The sequence below is a fragment of the Vanellus vanellus genome, assembly GCF_965231255.1.
Source record: "Vanellus vanellus genome assembly, chromosome: 6".
Lineage (NCBI taxonomy): Eukaryota > Metazoa > Chordata > Aves > Charadriiformes > Charadriidae > Vanellus > Vanellus vanellus.
This window is the reverse complement of record NC_138911.1, coordinates 15,238,219-15,251,170: the sequence shown is the minus strand read 5'-3', so window position 1 is coordinate 15,251,170 and position 12,952 is coordinate 15,238,219. Positions and strand designations below refer to the sequence as shown.

Here is a 12,952-nt window from a genome sequence, read left to right as displayed (position 1 = left end):
TAAGGAAGCTCTTGGTTCATTACTCTCTCTAATTCTAAGGCTCCCTAACAGCATGTCAGCCATGACCTTTCTAATTTTAAAATAAGATCTTCAGTTTCTTACTTCTTTAAAATTTGTGATTTTTATAGATTGCTGCTTTGGACAGGGCAGCAGAATAAGGGGCTTAGTATGTATGAGACTCTATAGAAATTGTCTTGTGTTTTCTATACAACTAATCCAAATTATCTGCTTTGGGGAGGAGGGAAGACTACCAGTTTATCTTGAAATAAGCTTTCTTCGCTCCATATTTTTGCATTATATGAGAACAGTTACACAGATAAAGAAAATAATTTTCTTTAATGGATAGCAATATTTCACAGAAGGTACCAAAACATTTAGATAGTACTCTGAGGGGCAAGTTGGTAGAAAATCCTAATTTTAATTCAACTCAAATGAAATCCTAAATTATGTTTGTTTATATAGGCCATGCAACTGAACAACTAAGGTTATATGTGATCCTCTGCATGGAGGTGTAAAGAAAAATCATTGAAGAAATACCACAATAGAGGGGAAAAAGCATGCGGCAAATGACTTCCACAAAATCTCTTTTATTAAATATTACAAATTGTCTAAAATGTTGTCCAGCAACATTTTAAATTATTTTACTTGTTCCATGAAATTTACAGAAATACAAATCAGTAATTTATGTTGTGTAATTTTTATGTTATGTTTAAATAATCTGGTAACAGTCAGGTGTAAATAATCATAAATTCAAGTGCGTCTCCCTAACCAAGGATTGCAATTAGTTTACTTTTAAAACATTAACCTGTTTAATAATTAAATGGTCCACTGTGCCATTGGCAAAGTCAACAAGAATGCAGGAAGGAGCTCAAAACATTTCTGGCTTGAAAAGTACCTCAGAAATCTGTTTCTGGAGTAGCGGCAGCAAAGCATCAATATAAACAGTTCTGCCTTTTAGAGATCATAGATATATTTTACTGAGTTTAGCAATATTAATTTCTTTTTTCTTTTTTCTTTTTTTTTCTTTTCAGCCATAATCAGCAGACCACGTCATTTAGACATCCTGTGACAGGACAGGTTTCTCCAGAAAATATTGAATTTATTTTGCGAGAAGAGTAAGTAGTTTTATACCCACGTCAAGAGATCTAAAACAGTAACACGTTTACCTACCGTAGTTTAGTAGTTTGAAAGTTCTTCTCTTATTATAGCAAAAATGCCATAGACATGGTTTATGCTTAAAAATTTACTTCTTGTTGTGATAGTGTGCTTTTGATTCTTGCACTGTTCCACATTAGGGCTTGAGAGAAAATGTATACCAAATCTTTAAAATCAAACAAACAACACCCTACTCCCCCCGCAAACAAACAAAAAATGCAGTATAAACAGGATACTTTAATAAGTGCTTTAGCCTTATATAAATGTCAAATATACACAAAATAAATGTAAAATGTCTTTACAGCAAACTGGAAAGTTTGTACTGAAATTGAAATACACAAAATACTACTAGTTTCCATTGTAATTCCTTGGTTTTCTTATGTTTTAGATTTTCTACATTCCCTGTCTTGGGCTGGTGTTTATTAAAAAAATTTGATGAGGCATTCTTCAATTTATTCTAGAGAAATGGAATCATATATATTAGTTTCCATCATATTTTATCTTGATTGTCTGATTTTAAAAAAAAAAAAAAAAAGCTTGTCTTTGAAGTGGTGTATCTGGCCATGTCTTTTGATCACTCCCTGTTTCACTGTCTGGTTTAACTACTCCTGTCATCCTTGCTGCATGCTAGATTGCTCCTGGAATCCTTTCTGTAATGGGATGACTGGATATCTTCCCTGGATGGAGTGTAGGAGAAAGTTCTACATCGCTTCAAAAACCACTCCAAAGGGCAAGAGCAATGGGACACCACCAGATAGCTTTTCCTTTTCCAGCCTGGTCTTCCAACACTGTTTAAGCAGCTTCTAGCCCTTCATGCATCACAGAGGCTGGGCATCATGCTGTGATGACCTGCATGTGGTGGTTTGTATGGCTGCCCGCACGATTCTGAACACTTTACGTTTCAAATTATTTGACATTTAATTTGCTTTACATTTAATTTAAAGCAGTATAGCATTAAGAAAAATGGGGCCCAGAGAAGGGCCATGCAATACTCCCAGGAGACTGAGGCTTTTCTGGCAGTGTCTTCTATTATGCACTTGGAGAGGAAAGGAGAAATAGAGCAGGACTGTCTGTACAGCCCTCTGCTCAGAGCTTCTGATACAGCCCTGGGCAGTGCTTCTCATATGCTTTAAAAAACAAACCATCAGAACAAAAACAGCAATAGAACAAAACCCCAACTAAACAGCTGCCCTCCCCCAAGACCAAATCAAATCCAAGGGCCAGTCCTATGTTAAGGCCCATGCTGAGAACCAGTGTGAAATAGAATGTTGGGTGTATTTTGCAGTGTGTGGGAGAGGCCTGTGATTAGGTATTAATGCATGGGATAGCTACTGGGTTTGGAGGTCACCCCAGGTGTTATGTGCTATGCAGGTGGCTTGCTGCTCGGGAGGGCTTTGGCTCATTACAAACAAACTGCTCCAAGTCATTTAGTGAGGAGAACATGTATCTTGCAATGGAGCAAGCCCCAGAGACAGTATGGACAACGGCCACTGTGCATCTGTGTTCCAACTTCTATCTGTTAATTGATTTTTATTCAATATATTTTAAGGTTTGATCAAATTTAATATATATATAGAAAATTTGTACATGTATAAGGGCAAATAGGTGTTTGGATAGAAACTCCTTGGAGTGCCTCCCTGGCGTCAGTTACGCTTCCCTGGGCTGTGTCTGGTTTTGTAATTGTGGTAGCAGATAAAATATTAAAAGCGGAATTAAAAGAACAACTTGCTGGTGGCACATGGTTTTAGTGATCTTTTGTGTATGTTAGAAACTTTTTTGGAAGAGAAATTAAGGTGTTTATTTGGAGGGCATTCAGATGAACAGGCGTGACTTGTCATCTTTAGATTTCAGTTACTCACACTTAGATGGTATCAAAAGCAGGAAAAAGATCTTATGTAGCAGAACTAAGAGAGACAAGTGTTTTTTATTCTAAAAGGAGGGAATGGCTGGAGGGATATAAAGAGGAATATGTATTTGTAGTGACTACTCAGGAAACAGTCTTTGCAAGAAGATTTTTCTAAGCTTCAGTGTTTTTGAAATTAGATGACTTGAATATATCAGTTCAAATTACTTCAAAGATGCCATTTTCAAGGGTGTGGGATGCACCGGTTTCCTTAGTTTTGTACTACTGTGTGACAGTGTAGGTTTTATGCAGATGCTGTTCATCACAGTCATATCTGAATTCTTGTCAAATGACACTGTTGTCATATGTGGATGTCTGCTGAAATCGAAGGAGCTGTTAGCACCTCCCTGTCTTTAGGCGTAGGAATCGTAATGGGGCTACACTGCGTTTTCAGTTCTTTTCCCTCAGGCATCAGGGATTTGTTTGGAATCGGTGGTGTTGATCATGTATTAGTTTAGAATCAGTGTTGTAGAGACTATCTTGTGATGAAATGACTTTCATAAACAGGATGCAGTCAGAAAGATTTGCGTGGTCCGTGGAAACTTTCCATAATGGGAGCCTTTTGACCAAAAGTACTTTTTTCTATAGTTGAAGATTTTTCTGTAGCTGAAGACTTCAGACAGTGCTACTGTCTGAAGTAGTAGCACTCTTAAGGGTTTCATAAATGGCAATTTGTTGTTCTTCAGTGATGTTGTGACATGATTTATTACTTACAGGTTGATTTTAATTTAAGATTAGGGCCAAAGCCAGAAGTTGTCACAGATGTTGACTGGGAGCTATTGGGGAGACGTAAGCACAAACTTTTTCAGGCTGCAACAATCATATCTATTAAAAGGACACATTTAACGTCAGAAAAGTAATTTATAGTAATCTAGAAATGATGAATGTACGGACTGCTCTGGCCATTTCTCATCCAGGAAGCAATGTTCTGGCAGGAAGACTTGAAATGAAGTTTTAGAAAATGGTGTCAATAAATGATGTAATCCTAGCTTGATTATGAGTCAGTTATGAACCGGGTGGCCTTGCCTCACTTGATCAAATGAGAACTGGATATTTCCAGTAAAAGGCCGAGGCTATATTTCACTAGTCTTTTCCTAAGGCATTTCCCCTTTTAAACAATATCTTATCAATCTTGCTTTTTAATCCAAAATCTGCTTTCCTCAATGCCATTGTAACTGGAGGATAAAACCAAAGAGTGTTGCCTGGAACCTGTACATTTTGAGTTACATTATCTTTTGATCCTTATAGTATTCCTTCTTCATAAAGGTGTTCTTGTGGAGATTGTGGGGGTTTGTTGTTTTGTTGGTGTTTTTCTTACGAAATAGTGATTAATAATTCCTCATTTCCTAGCCCATTCTTAGCTGAGACCACTGTTAAATCCCCATCTCTCATTCTGTTTTTCCCTGCTTAACGGCTTTGGTCACTTAGTGTGTGGGGTGTGTGTTCTGTACCTTTCACTTGCCCTGCTTGAGAGCTAGCTTTTCTCTGTGACGCTTTTAGATTTGTCTTTTTTTCTGATGGAGTGATTGATTATAGGTGAATGCAGTATTCCATGTATGAGCTCTTTTTTTTAAATAATAATTTATTTGTACTCTCTCTTCTGTATTCCTTTCTTAATAGTTCTTAACATACGTTGGCTGCTGCTACTCATTGTGCTAAGATTTAAAAATATCCTTTCCTCAGATTGCCAATGTTTTGAGCAATGAAAGATGTAGACTTGTTTTTAATTTCTTCCTCCTTTGAATTAGTTTTCTGTTGTTGACACTGAATTCAGTTTGGCATCTTATCACATGGTTACTCATATCTTAAGATTATTTTTCTGTCTGTTCCTGTCAGCATTTCAGTTTTTGTCTAGAATAATTTTTGTCCTCTATTGACTTGGTCGCCTCACAGTTTTCAGGATTACCTCTAAATAATTTGAACACCTTAGCTGTATGGGAGGTCCCTCTGGTAGCCTCTCTCCATTTCACAACTGTCTCTTAATTTCTGTGCTGTACTTTCATGTGTTTAATGAACCCGTAATCCACAACAGGACCTTTCCTAAACAACCAATGGAAAAATGAGAATTAATGATAAGGCTGCTGGACAGGTGTTAGATCTAATTTAACCACATCATTATACACATATTTCTCTGAAAAATCTATTATAGAATTACTTAGGATAGATATATGTAATGTTTAGATTTTTTCTCTTTTATCTTTCTTTAAATAATTACAGAATCACAGAATGGTTAAGGTTGGAAGGGACCTCTGGGGATCATCTAGTCCAACCCCCCTGCCAGAGCAGGGTCACCTACAGCAGGTTGCACAGGATGCCGTCCAGGCAGGTTTTGAACGTCTCCAGAGTCAGAGACTCCACAACCTCTCTGGGCAGCCTGTGCCAGTGCTCTGCCACCCTCAAAGTAAAGAAGTTCCTCCTCATGTTTAGATGGATCTTCCTGTGTTCAAGTTTGTGCCTGTTACCTCTTGTCCTATCACTGGGCACCACTGAAAAAAGACTGTTCCCATCTACCTGGCACCCTCCCTTTAAGCGTTAGATAAGCATTAATAAGATCCCCCCTCAATCTTCTTTTCTCTAGACTAAAAAGACCCAAGTCCCTCAGTCTTTCCTCATAAGAGAGATGTTCTAATCCCCTAATCATCTTTGTAGCCCTTTGCTGGAGCCTCTCCAGCAGATCCCTGTCCCTGTTGAAGTGGGGAGCCCAGAACTGGACACAGTACTCCAGACGCAGCCTCACCAGGGCAGAGTAGAGGGGCAGGATGACCTCCCTCGACCTACTGGCCATGCTCTTCTTGATGCACCCCAGGATGCCATTGGCTTTTTTGGCCACTAGGGCACATTGCTGGCTCATGGTCTTCCTGTTATCCACCAGGACTCCCAGGTCCCCTCTCTTCAGAGCTGCTTTCCAGCAGGTCAGCCCCTAAACTGTACCGATGCATGAGGTTATTGAAAAAAGCAGTCGTTTACAGCCTTGTGTCTAACTGTATCTGTTGCTAAACACTGGTAGTTGTGTATTAGAACCCTTACGATATATTTGTGATAGTAGTATGTTTGCAAGTGACAAGCTAGTACTTTAAAGTTAAAAAACATAAGACTTCAACGTAAATGCAGAAATAAAGAAAATAAATAGCGTGCTTAATCCAATGAGTGTTATCTTCTTCTTTGCTTGTTTTTTGTGCAACTGATAAAGCCTGTGTATCACCGATGGGGAGAGAGCCGTCTTATTTTGTCTATTGCATTTGGTTACTATAGCAGCGAAAATATCAGGTGGAGAGAAAGGAGGAAACCCAGACAGCCCCAAAACAAACATCTACCACATTTACTTGTATAGAAATACTAGGACAGTTTATTTTTTTTATCTAGCTGAGTAGATTTATTAGTATTAAAACTAGATTGGTGTGATGTTATTGTGTCGGATTTTATTCCAACAAAATAAACTTTTAAAGTTGCACGTATGAATGTGGATCTTCTAAGTAGATTAATCTTGATGATCCTTTAGAGAAAAGGAATGTGTTCTCCCGTGAGTATTGCATTTTCAATATCGGCTTTTTTGTTGTTTTTCAGTGATTTTTTTTTTTTATTTATTTTTTTTTTTAATAAACCAAGTACTGGCCATGTAATTCTTTTAGCTGGTAAATGTGATTTCTGTAGACATACTGGCACTGTTTGAGTAGAGTCGGGAGCTGCTTGACAGGAGATACTATATAGAGTGTTATTTTCAAGTATTTAAAAAATATTTTACAAGGGACTGGAGCTCCATATGTAAATACTGCAATTCTCCATGTGTATGCACACACCTGGGGAAGGCAGTAATAGAAAATAGACAAATATGAAAAGAAAATAGACAAAAAACTGTGCTATGAAGAGAGAGTGAGGTATCTTGGATAACAGATATTATCAAACATCTTTGGTAATACTGATTCTGAACTAATGTTTCTGAATGCACAAAGTTAATGCATTTTTACTTATTTTTAAAGATGAAGCTGTAAATACTATTAGTGTTAACTCCGTTAACGTACTGGGGTGTTTCAGGTAATACTGCATATTCTTATTTGCTTTTAAAAACAGACCGAGAATATTAATTAGCTATTTAAGAGACTTGAATACTTGAGTTTAGTTATGTTCTGATTTCATGCAAATCTGTTTCATCCTTGAAATACTATATACAAGTATTTAAATGAATTTTGGTGTTTTCTGTTACATCTCAGGTACAGTTTGTATCACCAGTGTTTGCTGCCAAAGGTGGATTTTTAGGAGAACAGTAATATATTTTGTATTTCAGTGGACTCACTGTCTCTTTTGCAGGCTATTTGAGTTCTTCCACATGGCAACAACCCCACATTTTTTTTATTTTTTAAAAATTCTCCTTGTGAGTTTGTGCTTTTCTCAGTTGAAGTTTGTCATAAATCTTGGTACTACTAGAAAAGGAAAGCTTGATTTATTGGCAGTGATCATTTTCGGTGGCAAGTAGAAGAGAAATAGCTAAAAGACCAAATTATAAATGCTTAGAAATTGTGCATTTATTGTTCTGTATTGCAGTATGATTTTCTGATAGCAGTGATCTTGTTAAACATATAGAGTTTATCTTCCTCTGTAGTTCTAGATTTATTTTTTTTTAAAAAAATGCAGTATGTTTAACATAGTGTGAAAACAGTATCTTGTGGAGTAGTGAAAATCTGTTCAATCTGAGTTTGCTTACCCTAATTTGTAGGTTAAAACCATTCCTCTGGGGTTATTTTTCTTTCCATATTAATGTTTTTATTGGAAAAATTAATTCTGATTTGATGAAAGTTAAATTTTATTTTTCACTTTTGTCTTTCCTGAGAAAGTTAACTCTCTATGAAATAGTTACTCTATGAAATGAAGAAACATAATCTAATCAGTTTATCTATTGTCTGGAAAGCATACAGATTTTTCTGAACGTTTCTTCCCTCCACCTTCTCCTTTTCCCCCTCCTTGCCTTAGGGAACATCTGGAAAGTAACATGTATTGTGCAAGTGTTCTACAGTATAAAACTCGATAGTCTGTGGTGTGAATATTGTAAAGAATGTAAACCTCGAGGGAAGAAGAGAAAGTTTGTGTCTTCTAAGGCAAGATATTTTCTCTGGATGTGTTTTGTTTTCATATTTTTGCGACTCTTTTCTAAGGGTGGTCTTAATGATACCAAATCTAATACTTTAAATTCATTTGAAGGAGGCACTGTCACATCTCTGTTAGTGTTCCTCCCTCCTTGAAATACCTACTCTCAGTTTAATTGCCTCGAGCAGGGAAATAGAACCCTTTTGGTAAGTAAATATTAGGAAAAGGCAAGTAAGATGGTTTTGCAAGTAAGATGCAGGCACATTGTAAGTCTGCATTTTCTACCTGTTTTGCAAGTTTATAAAGTGAGAAGGGAACGAGTGAGAACAGAGTCAAAACCAGGTAATAAGACTGGCTGTTCAACAGAAATAGGTTAGTCTGGCAGCGTTATATACGGGAAGTGTCTTAATCTGCTCTTTGCTGAAACTGGGTATTCCTAAATTTGATTAAATGCTGAAGTAGGGTATCTGGTCTGTAAGAGGTAAGGCAAATTGACTCAAACTGATGTGATGAGGCTGTCACGCATTAAAGGCTGGCCAGGGATTTTAGGGACTTGCTATAGTTTGTTCTCATATCTTGGACCTGAATTTATGTATAAAAGCTAGAAAGAAGGGATTTATGGCAGATAAGCAATGCATAAAGGAAATGGGATCAAAGTTGTGTTACTTCCTTGCAAGCTTAATTGAAACTGTGTGGTCACAAATGTACAAATGTGCTTCCCCTGACACCAAACCAACTATAAAGGCTTTTGGACACAGGTACTTGTTTAGGTTGTAACTGAGGAAGAGCAATGTTGTGGCAAACACCTTGTCCTCAGTTAAACCCTGTGTTGAGCTACTACAATGACAAAGACTTCTTCTGTGTTCTTATGAGTGATAACTGCTCAGAATTACTCTATTCTCTTCAGAATTTGATTGATTTTCAGCGGTAGCAACAGTAATGTTTGGCATGGCTTCTGTGTCTTTTGTTAATAGTTTTTGTTTTTTTTCTGATGTGACTGTATTGCTACTTGTTCCTAAAATACAATTTGCTAAACCGTGTTAATTACTTTTGAACATACCACCGGTGGGTTTAATTCACAAGTTGTTGTTGAGGTTAGTTGCTGAGGCCTCTCTTCACAAACTGCATCTGGGATTCCAAAAGATTTTGCACTTCATTTAGCTTCTCATTTCTTCATCTGGGCAGCTGTGCTGAATTCTTACTTGTTGAACAGGTTCTTATGGTAGGATTGATCTCACCTATGCTTTAAACCGGTATCTGCATTTGAGCTAGTTATCAAGATTTCTTGAATCTGAGTATGACTCAGAAATTATTTATTTCTAACAATATCTGCCATTAAATGCACCATTTCACGTAAAAGATTTTTTAATAATTCATATTGTAGTATGAATCATATTTGGGGCAGATTCAAAGATCTAACATTAAGTTAGTGGCAGATTTAACAGTAGGCTAGTCTCACTTTGATTTTTTAAATAAGCAGCCTGTTATTGCAAAATCCTGACTCTTATCCTTCCCTCCCCGGTACTGGCTCTTCCAGATGTTTGCAGCTAAGCTTTTAAATTGGGCACAATTAAGTTTCTTTTCATTTGCCTTATCTTCTCTGAGTGCTCTTAGTTATATCTTGATTCTCTGCTGGACTTGCATATAATTTGGCAGGTTTCTTCTTCCAGATACATTGGCAAATATCAATCATCAGATGTCACCGGCATCATCTGCTTGAGAAAAACCTGAAATCAAAACGGTGGGGTGGTGCGAAGGAAGTTTCAAATGCATGGGAAATATTTGATTAGCTTGTCGTTCATTTGCTCATTGTGAATCTTAAATATAAAAAGGCAAAGCTGACTGTTTGAAACAACATGCTTTAGATTATCTGGTTTTGTTTGTTTTCTAGACAGAATTCATCTATGTCCAAGCAACAAATAAACCAAAGACCTTCAAGCATGGTCAGTGAAACATCCACTGCAGTAACTACATCTGCTGTTGATACAAAACCTGGCTCTAAGGTAAAGGAAAAAGGCTATTGTTTCAGCTTGATGATTAGAACTTCACTCGCTTTAAATACAATACTCTTTTAATGCTGATTTTAAAAGCGCCATGGGTTTAGCCTAGAAGTCTAACAACTTACCTCAAAGAAGAGGTAATATCTTTTCCCCAAGCAAAAACCTTTTTACAGCATAGGAGCACCATATACCCACATGGCAGTGTTGAATGATAATTTGAAAAATAGTGATTATTGTGATGTGTAAACTTGGAGAGGCTTCTTAAGGACGGAAGTAAGCGTAAGTAATGCTAGTATTCCGGCAAGTCTTTTGATAGTCTAGTGCATATGGCAAAAAAATGCTGCAGAATACCAGGAATTGTAATTTGTAGTTCATACTTTTCCATGAAAACTTACTGCTGTTCCTCCTCTTAGTAGCAACTTAGATCCTTTTCTGCCATCACTGTAGTGCACAAACAGTGCAGACACAGTGTTTACACACAGAATGTTTAATAATAGAAAAATCCATTATTTGACATTGACAAAGGGCCTGTGTTTATTATTGCACAAAATATAATAAAGCGCTGTACTTGAAGTGTCACCAACTATTTTAATGCTTCTTTGACCTTACAGTAAATTACAGTACAGTGAGAATGGGAAGGGGTTGGATAAAAATAAGCAAAAAAAAATACTGGAAGAATTAGCAGAGAGAAGATACATTTCTTAACTTCCCCTGCAGTTTTTAAACTTCAGGGTTTTTTTAAATGCAAAAGTGTGAAGCCCGTTAAGTAATTGAGTTGAAGAAAGGAGTTTCCCAGATTGGTTGCAAAGATATTTTTGTTGAGTTGGAATCACTTAAAATCTTTTTCTAATGTTTTGAATTGCTTGGGTGAATATTGGAGAAGATGAAAACAATTTCATGAAAAGCTAAAAAAAAGTAAATATATTTTTTTAATCTATTTCTAAATGTTTGCTTCCATGAATTCCATAATAATTCTTTCAATGAGCGAGTTCCCAGATGCAGACTTGAGACACAATCATGAAGCTGGAGATGCATTCTGTTTGTCGTGGCAAAGCTCTCTAGCTACCTACCCTTAGCTAATTATTATTTCTTATTAAATGCTTTCATAGTTTTGTCCTACAAATGCTGTCACAGAACCGTGTTAGGTATAGGGTTGGAATCCAGGCCAAAATCAAACTGATTTTTATGTAGAGCTATGTGCATTGAAATAGCACCAAATCAGAAAGTGCAGGAACAGGTATATGGTTTTCTACTTGATTCCTCTGCGAAAGTTGACAGCTAAGAATTGCTACGTTTGGGGTGGAGGGGGAAGGTGAGCTGCCAACTGTACAGCAGATTTGTCATTCTCAGTTCAAGATGAAAGAGACGAAGACTTCTGGCTTGCTTGTTGCAGTGTTCAAGTCTGAATTTGGATTGAATAAAATGTCTGAAATAAAAAGGAATTGTTTGGAAAGAGAATTTCACATGTTCTGTCCAACAGTGTTGGTTGTACAGCGTACAACAAGAGGTGCACGTCAGAAAGAAGAAAAAGAAGAAACCAAAATGAGGCTTGTACTTATCAAAATATAATTATATTTCATTGATGTGCATATAAATGTATAAGGCTTCATTTTGTAAGACACCTGAGATGGGCAGTTTTGCAGAAATGCACATAGGTTCTTGGGGTGGGCCCCACGATTTTGATGCTGGTACTGTCTGGGTAGGTCATCTGAAAACTTTAGATCAATGCAGTCTACCCTTCCTGTTGAAATGTGAGGGATATGGAGCTGAGGGAATAAAAGGCAAAAGGACCCACTGATAAACCACAATTGTTCTCTGTCCAGATCTGCTTGTTCGTAGCTAATTCAATTATGGATGAGTATTTTTTTTTCTGTTATTAACTATAGTAAAAGCCATTTATATTGATTACAAATGAAGGATATGGAGGAATAAAGATCTGTTTCAATTTGGGAGTAAGGTACATTTGGAATTTAGTTTGTTAGAGCATCTGATGGTGTGAATGGAAGCTTGTAAATGTTACTGTGCTACTCAGTACTTTGGCCAAGTCGAAAGCGTAAAGGACAGTAGTGTAATGTATTTATTACTATCTATGTTTTGAGAGTGTGTTTTGAATGGATTCTGCGCTAGAGAAGTAATTGAATTGTAGGTGACACAGATAGTTGCTGGTATTTTTCCAGGATGAACTGGTGAGGATTACAACAAATAAATAAAAAAAAGGGTCTAGCGGTTGAAACAGGCAATGGTGACAGCTGGAGCTGGAGTTTAGAACACATGAATTTCTGCGAGTTTCAGGTTTTCCTATCAGAAAAATAAGGATTTTGTCTTATTTTCTTAGATATACTGAAAGGATTCATTAGTTCAATTGTTAGTAAAACATTGATATTTTTTGCATGGAAGAGTTTATGATGTAGAGTTAAGCAACCGGGGGGTTTTGTGGGCTGTTTTTTTGTGTGTGTTTTTTCTTTTTTAATTCCCTGTAGATTGAAAGTTATGTATTCTCTTATGTGCATATATATATATCATATATATATATATATGCATATTTTTACCAAGATACAGTCGTCTTCTTGGGGTGCATCAAGAAGAGTGTGGCCAGCAAGTCGAGGGAGGTCATCCTGCCCCTCTACTCTGCCCTGGTGAGGCTGCATCTGGAGTACTGTGTCCAGTTCTGGGCTCCCCACTTCAACAGGGACAGGGATCTGCTGGAGAGGCTCCAGCAAAGGGCTACAAAGATGATTAGGGGATTAGAACATCTCTCTTATGAGGAAAGACTGAGGGACTTGGGTCTTTTTAGTCTAGAGAAAAGAAGATTGAG

General features: G+C 37.0%; 1 protein-coding gene across 2 annotated transcripts in view; it reads left to right on the top strand.

Moving 5' to 3' along the window:
- Nucleotides 1-12,952, top strand: part of PLEKHA7 (pleckstrin homology domain containing A7) — a gene marked incomplete at both ends in the record, with an annotated part of 169,364 nt that overhangs the window by 96,281 nt on the left and 60,131 nt on the right. For both annotated transcript variants that reach the window (XM_082485239.1, XM_082485238.1), the window contains 2 exons: nucleotides 1,032-1,115; nucleotides 10,029-10,140. In XM_082485239.1, coding sequence (XP_082341365.1) covers nucleotides 1,032-1,115; nucleotides 10,029-10,140 — 196 coding nt within the window. The remainder of the gene's footprint in view (nucleotides 1-1,031; nucleotides 1,116-10,028; nucleotides 10,141-12,952) is intronic.